The 8,318-nt window shown below is 36.2% G+C and overlaps 1 protein-coding gene across 1 annotated transcript in view; it reads left to right on the top strand.

Annotated features, from left to right (window-relative positions):
- Positions 1-416: 416 nt before the first annotated feature.
- LOC120556497 (CUB and sushi domain-containing protein 1-like) overlaps positions 417-8,318 on the top strand; it is a 348,428-nt gene continuing 340,526 nt past the window's right edge. The window contains exons 1-2 of the mRNA XM_039796142.1: positions 417-426; positions 763-979. Coding sequence (XP_039652076.1) covers positions 417-426; positions 763-979 — 227 coding nt within the window. The remainder of the gene's footprint in view (positions 427-762; positions 980-8,318) is intronic.

The following is an 8,318-nucleotide window of genomic DNA, read 5'->3' as shown; positions in this document are numbered from 1 at the left end:
AAACAAGTTGTTTTAGTTGCATAATAACCATACTTAACCATAAATTAGCAGGTACTTGCAGATTTTGAAGTTATACTAATATACACTGAATAATTTAACCTGTATGGGGTGATTCTCAGCATTTCCAGAAATGTTAAAAATGTACATTGCTACAGATATTTTTATGATGTATGTGTATGTATATGATGTATGTTAATGTTTGTGTTTAATGTCATGGGCTTTAAATGAGTTAGAAATATGATCACATGGTACATGCTGTTAAAACAACACCATGCAGTGCATGTTTAAGTGTGAATAGGTGTACGTGTCACTATTATTGTCAGGATTAAAGGGTTAGAGTCTACTTTATATATATACAGTATGTACTCGTATTCAGGCTCTGCATGGAAGCTTCACATGGCATATGCTTTAGTGTCATGGGAGGCTGTGCGGCATGTGTTGCATTATGTTGGAGTTGCACTTAGCTTGGCGCATGTTTAAGCTGTGCTCAGTGAATTATATCAAACACAACCCATTACATTATTTGTAAAGGTTTTGGAGGACAAGGTATAGTCAACTTTCATCACATTGGTATGAATTTACATTACCTCTTCATTTTCTAACTTGACAAACGTCCAAGGCTCCAGGCTAAAAATGACAAAGTCTGTATCTTTGAAATCTGAGATGTGCAAGGCAGGAATTAATGATTTTACGCCTATATGATATAATTTAATGCAGGATACAAGTTTGAGATCCTAATCTTGTCCCGTCTCTCTCTTCCAGCTGAATCCTGTGGTGGTGTAGTCCAAGGACTGAATGGTACCATAGAGTCGCCGGGTTTCCCCCATGGCTATCCCAACTACGCCAACTGTACATGGCTGATAATAACAGGGGAGAGGAACCGAATCCAGCTAACCTTTGTAACGCTGGCGCTGGAGGAAGACTTTGATATTGTATCAGTTTACGATGGACAACCGTCGCCTGGCAACTTAAAAATGAGGTTAGAAATTATTCTTTCTAGTACAGTTTGATCGCCTATCGTGCTCCTCTGTTGCTCTCTCTTCTTTCTTTCTCTTTAGTGTTGTGAGTTTGAGTGTCAGCTTTAATTTGAGGGGATTTTTCTGTCATATCGGATATGTTGTTTTAAAAAGCCAATTTATGTGCATGGCTTACTATTTTTCATGGTGACAAAATAAGTCTTCTAAAAACGTACGTAATCAGTAACGCAATCCACTGAAATATAGAATACCTAACAACATTTTGATTATGTTTTGTCATGACGTAGAAAGCTCATAGTTGAGGTAAACAACACTTTTGTTTGATGTTGGACAGTACATTAAATACTTACATTTGAAAGCTTTGACATTGCTATTTACTATCTATTCCTCTGGAATAATGTAAACAATGAAAGTGTGTATTTGTGGAGAATGTGTGTTTCATGAGAGGTCAATCAAACTCCCATAATATTAGGGCACAACACTTATACCATAACAATAATAATAACACTATATTGTCACCTTATATGGAGCTAAATCGGGGCCAAATGTTTTGTTAATTTGAAAAAAATATATATAGTTGAAAAACTAAAGCTTGAACTTGAAAATTTAAGTTTTGGTCAAAACTTGGAAAAAATAAAACCATGTATTCAAACTAAAAATAAGTGTACCAATTTTTCTTTCAGTTTGAATAAAATTTAGATTCAATTCTGGAATTATTTTGAATAAATTATAAATTTTCATTTTTCACTTTTATATTTCTTTTCAGTTCCACATTTCATGTTTTCAGATTCAAAACTTATTTTTTTTACGGCTTCAAATCTTTTTTTTTCGGTTTCAAATCTCTTTTTTTTGGTTTTAGATCTGTTTTTCACTTTCAGATCATTTTTTTCGGTTTCAGACTTTTGGCCCTGATTTTGCGTAGAAAGAATATGTAGTGAGCAGTGTCGCTACTAAAGAAAGGCAGAAAACTCCTCTGTCATGTTGCCTTCAGGAAATGGTGTTATATACTGAATGCTTTCTATCCACTATATACATGTGCTTTTGCATAACAACGCTGATACCAGTGACAAAGTTCCATTTAAAAAATTGTTTTGGACAACACATGGTACCAATTACACTATAAGAGCAATAAACTGTGCCAGATTGTGCAGTTCAGCAGGAACAATGACTTCTCCCACTTACTGTATGCGACTTTTAATGTAGCACCACAGTATTCACTCGGCAGTCAGCGTAGCGTCTGTCCCCGCCAAGGCAGCCTGCTTACATACAGGTAGGACATGTGAAAGATATTAGCCTTTTGAATAGATACTTTGGGACATTATCCCCGCAGTGGCATTTTTTTGTCATTAACACATAAAGGGAAAATAGGTGGACAGCTGGAAATGAAGCATCACTAGCACTAAAGTTAACATTAACGAACCGTACTTACATTAGCTGGTTGTTTTTTACACTAATTTCAGTGCAGCTCAAGTTTTTTTACTTTAACGTGTAGTGGTCTTTGTTAACCTCTGTTTGTCAGAATGACCATAACTCGACAGAGCCTTATAAATGTAAAACATTATAGATAACTAATATTGCTAAGTTAATAGTGTTACCTTTTCATGGTTAGTTTAAACAACATCCTGGTCTGCTTTGTTAATCAATCAATCAATCAAAGCTTTTATTACGGACACACACGGTCCAGAAAACAGACAGTAGACCTACAAATACAAAACGACAAGTTAGTGTATTCTGATACAGTTAGGCTGTGGTAGAAGCCTTCAAAGTTTGCCCACTTGGCATATTTTGTAAGGCATAACTGTCATGCTGTTACATGTAACGTTATGTGTGTAAAACGTACTTTATCAGGCCAGAGCATTAATGTAAAGTCATATTTGTCTACTCTGTAAAAAGAGACCGTCTTCACTGCAGCCACTGTCGAGTTATGGTCATTCTGACAAACAGAGGTTCACAAAGACCACTACACGTTAAAGTAAAAAAACTTGAGCTGGACACTGAAATTAGTGTAAAAACCCCAGCTAGTGTGAAGCTAACGTTAGTTAATGCTAACTTTAGTGCTAGCGATGCTTGATTGCCAGCTTTGTCCAGCTGTCCACCTATATTCCCTTTATGTGTTAATCACAAAAAAATGCCACTGCAGAGATAATGTCGCAAAGTATCTATTCAAAAATGCTAATATCTTTCACATGTCTTACCTGTGGGCTGGTGCTAGTGAATACTGTGGTGCTATAAGTCATACATGGAAGTGGGAGAAGTCATTGTTCCTGCTGAACTGCACAATCTGGCACAGTTTATTGCTCTTATAGTGTAATTGGTACCATGTGTTCAAAACAATTTTTTAAATGGAACTTTGTCACTGGTATCAGTTTAAGTAAAAAGCACATGTATATAGTGGATAGAAAGCATTCAGTCATAGTTCTCACAGTAACACCATTTCCTGAAGGCAACATGACAGAGGAGTCTTCTGCCTTCTTTGTTAGGCTGTCACTCATAATGCCACGCCCCTCTGAGTTGAAGCCACGCCCCCTACGCAAAATTGGGGCCAAAAGTCTGAAACTGAAAAAAAATTATCTGAAAGAGAAAAACAGATCTATAACCAAAAAAAAAAGATTTGAAACCGAAAACATTAAATGTGGAACTGAAAAGAAATATAAAAGTGAAAATTGAAAATTTATAATTTATTCAAAATAATTCCAGAATTGAATCTAAATTTTATTCAAACTGAAAGAAAAATTGGTACACTTATTTTTAGTTTGAATACATGGTTTTATTTTTTCCAAGTTTTGACCAAAACTTAAATTTTCAAGTTCAAGCTTTAGTTTTTCAACTATATATATTTTTTCAAATTAACAAAACATTTGGCCCCAATTTAGCTCCATAACCTTACCGTATATTGTAGGACTTGGGCTCAGTCTTTTTATTTATTCATTCTTTGATTGTAGTGTCAACTGGATTCCTCATATTAGCCTGTTTACATGAGAATTAGGGCTAACCAGTGCTGGAGTAAAGGATGTATTACTTTAATTTATGAAATGGAAAGAAATTAGCTAACTATCTTTGCTCCATGGCCTTAGCTTATCAAGGAAAGTTAAACACTGTAATTTAGGCTACAGGGGCTTTTGATAAACCATGTGGGTCTATGAACCAGCATGCAGGCTTCTTCCATTTTACCTTTTAACTACAGAACAGTGGGAGGAAGTACAGGCCTCCAAAATAAAAAATCGATTAAAAGACACTTTCCTGCAACAAATTAACAACACATTAATTAATTAATTAACAAATTAATCTAAAAGATGAAGCAATGGCAGAACAGAAATTGGTTACTATATTACATGTAATATAAGCTGTGCATTTTGAAACCGAGTTCTCTTTCTTGGGTAGAATTAAGGCTGTTTAGATAGATGGTCCCTCGAAGAGAGTAAATTACATAAGAACAATGAGGAAGGACAAAGAGCAGAAAATAAAGCAACGCTGCCAGTATGCAGATATAGTCAGGCTCACTAGGTGAAACAGCACTATCTAGTGAATCAGTTCAATCTTTATTTTCTCAGTTGATCAACAAAAGATTGCAGGATAATATAAGTCACTGTAATGTTGCAAACTATGGAAAGCTTATTCATAGTGTTGGGCTTATGTGTTGGAGGGATGCGCTTGGAATGCACCAAGTAGTGTTTGAGGTTAGTGGTGCAGTTATGGATATCAGTCAGTTTTTCCTTGAAAACATGATATAGCTGTATTATGTTTCAGTGAGTAGATTGATGAGTGGTTGGCTTGTGTGGAAGCTTACAGCAAGTTTCACCATCAAGTTTCTGTCTCTTGTTGTTTGCTGCAGCAAAGACAATTATTTGTAAGGATATTTATGTGAGCTCAATCAATCTTGAGGTAAGAAAGTAAGTCCAGTATTCAAGCTTGAAACACTGTATTTGTGAACTCTGTTTATAAATGGGCCATGTACTTTTCATCAGTTATGAGAACAGAATGTCTTCTAGTGTTAATTTTGTCACCTATTTTTAATTTAGTCTTAGTCTAATGTCCTTGTTAGTTTTAGTCATATTTAGTCATTCACATATCTTTTTTTGTTAGTCAAGGTTTAGTCGACTAAAAGTCTCGTTATTTTAGTCTAATTTTAGTCAAAAGAGAACTCAATATATCTTAGTCAAGTTTTAGTCAAAACATTTTAGTCTTTTTTTAAATAACAAATTATTTCTGAGATTATTTCTGATAACCATTTCAGTCAAATAGTCATATAAAAATAAATTATATGAAGTTAAATAAACATCAAGCCTCTTCCTTATTTCACTAGTAAATTTCTGTTAATGACAAAAACAACCACTGAATAAGAAAAGGGTATTTTACAATAACATTGAATGGCAGCTGCAGACTGTCGTAGGTCTGTTGGAATCCTCTCCAGTGAAATACAGACAAACTTTTACACCGTTTAGCTGTCAGCATTTTAACTGTGTTTACTCCAGCGGCTAGCTAACGTTACCTGCTAGTATAGTGTTAACTAGCGTCCCGTGCAGTGATGTTTCGGTTGGTCCGTTTAGGAGCATCAGAGAGAAGCACAGGCATTTAAGTGGCACCAAAATCTGCGTTGCTATTCGGTCCGGTAGATAACGGTCGTTAAGACACCGGTGCCGTATTAGCACCGGGTCTCGGTACCCAACCCTAGTAACAGCTGAATATTCTGTCTCATGATGGAAAAGTAGAGACGATTGTAGACGAAAATGAAGAGAGATTTTATCTTAGTTTTTATTTTATGCAAAAAAATTTAGTCTTGTCTTTTTTCGTCAACAATAATGCATGTTAATTTAGTCTTAGTCAGCGTTTTTGGACATTGGCGCAGTCTCGTCATCGTCTCGTCTGAGTCATGGAAAAAAAGGTCGTTGACGAACATATTTAGTCTTGTCTCGTCTGACAAAATTAACACTAATGTCTTCATTAAAGTCAGTGTATTTAGAATTCTGGAAAATTCAGACGTCGACCAAGGGCCCTATTTAAATGATATCAAACGCCAAACGCAAGTAGCTTTGTGGGCGGATCTCGGGCGCTGTTGCTATTATACCGGCGGGATAAATTACTTTTGCACCCGATGCAAATTTAAAATGGGTTGGTCTGAAGTAGCTACATTACTCATAGGTGTGGTTTGGGCGTAATGTGCAATAAACCAATCAGAGCGTTATCTCACATTCCCTTTAAAAGCAGGCGCGCTTGTTCCATGGCAGATTGCTATTATAATGGCGCACGCCCTTAATACATCCATGGACGCACGCCAGGAGCGGTTCACAGCCAAGGAGACCGACGTTTGCTATTGATTTTTCTTTTTGACAAAATGTAAATAAAGAAATGTCACAAAAACATACTCTCCGATGTTTTGGGATCACTCTCACTGAATCACGAGGTTATGAATGCATGGTGATATTTTTGCAATGTAGTCTAACTTTAGACCGGGATTACCTCACTATAGACAATGCAGCTCTTCTGTCTCTCCTCTCCCGTGCTGCTGCTGCGGCATTTGGGTTAAGTGGCATCGGCACATGCAGTTCAACATTACATCTCCTTAAGTACTCTAATATTTCCTCATTTATGTCATCAACACATCCATGATTCATGGAAATGTTGTGTAAAATAAGGTCATATTTTTCCTTGTATTTATGTATGGTTTGCAAAAATGGGAACTGCTGGGTCTGTGAGATGAGAGAAGCAAAGTGTATGCGCGGTGTGCACACTCTACATTACGGCCAAGCATGCACCCTTAAAATAGCATCTGAATAACGCACCACTGACTTTAGACTAGGTTTTTCCTGGTCAGTGGTGGAATTGTTTTCTGAAACTGCAAAATAGCACTAGGGAACATTTGCGAAAGAACACGCCTCCTCTTTTTGCTGAACCGCCCCCGGGAGCGCAAGTTCATTCCCTAATTTACCGACGTGCAAAATAGGAATTATACATGCGTCGCTATACAAAGTCTATTGCGCTGGGTGCAAGATAGGGCCCCAAGTGTTTCAGACTGTTAGTTGTGAAAAGCAACATTTGTTTGTGGCACATGAGCTGCCTTTGGCTCTTGATATTGAAAGACTAGTTTGATGTATGGGTACAAAAAGATCTTTTGTTAAATTAAATCCCCAAATGTAACTTTATGTTATTACCACCCTAATCTGTTCAGCATGATGCTTCTCGTATGACTCTGTATCTAATATGACTCTATGATTCTGGTTGTATTAACCTTAGTGTAGATTTTATTATAGCAGTTTTTTGGGAGAGCTTGAGTTTGCCTGCATGATTCTACATGTTGCTTGTGTTTTACATGTAGATCCACAATAAGCCAGTAGGACTAAGATGGGGTTGTTTGGGCTTATGGTATGCTTTGCCTCACTGAACCGATCTGTTACAATGTTAATTTCCAAAATGTCTTTCAAAAAGTCAAGTCAGAATAATACATGTTTGGGAGGGAAGGAAGCAGGAAGTCTAGCACTATGACTCAGACAAGGGGCCAAGCCTATAAAAGGGGGTGGAGAGCTCACCTTATGCTACCTTAGTGTGCTGTGAATAGGCAATTTGAGTGTGTAAAACTACTTGAATTGGCTTGTGTGCCGTGTTCGGTTTATCTATGAATTGTCTTTACATATTTTGTGACAAACTATTTTACTGGTGCTTAACTCAACACTTCTTATGGTCCCTCTTATAGTGCAGTTTAACCCCATCCATTTTTATTTTGTCTTATTTATTTTATTTTGTGTATCTAATGAAGCATTGTGTGTACCTGCAAATAAAGTATTGCATAATACTGAGTTGTTAATCAATAACAAATAATTACTTAACCATTAACTACCATTAGTGAAGCATTGTGCGTACCTGCAAATAAAGTAATTTATCATACTGAGTTGTTTATCATTAACAAGTGATTACTTAACTATTAACTGCCATAAGTGAGGCATTGCACATACCTGCAAATACAGTAATGCATCATACTGAGTGGTTAATATAAATGAATGATTACTTAACCATTAACTACCATTAGTGAGGCATTGTGTTTACCTTTCGAATAAAGGAATGCATTCGTTCCTCTGTAACTTTCAGGAACTTCTCATTAACTAACCAGTCGTTACTCATTCATTCCTCAGTAACTTTTTTTATTTTATTTAACCTTTATTTAACCAGTTTAGTCTCACTGAAATATAAAATCTCTTTTTCAAGAGAGACCTGGCCAAGATAGCCGAACAAGTTTATTACATATAAAAACAATTAACAATCACAAAACAATCACAAAAGAGGCAAAGACAACTCAAGTGCATTTCAATTAAATAAAAGTACCATTAGTTAAAAAATGTTCACGTGTGG

This window comes from Perca fluviatilis, chromosome 3 (assembly GCF_010015445.1).
Source record: "Perca fluviatilis chromosome 3, GENO_Pfluv_1.0, whole genome shotgun sequence".
Taxonomy (NCBI): Eukaryota; Metazoa; Chordata; class Actinopteri; order Perciformes; family Percidae; genus Perca; species Perca fluviatilis.
This window is presented reverse-complemented; position numbering and strand designations above follow the sequence as displayed.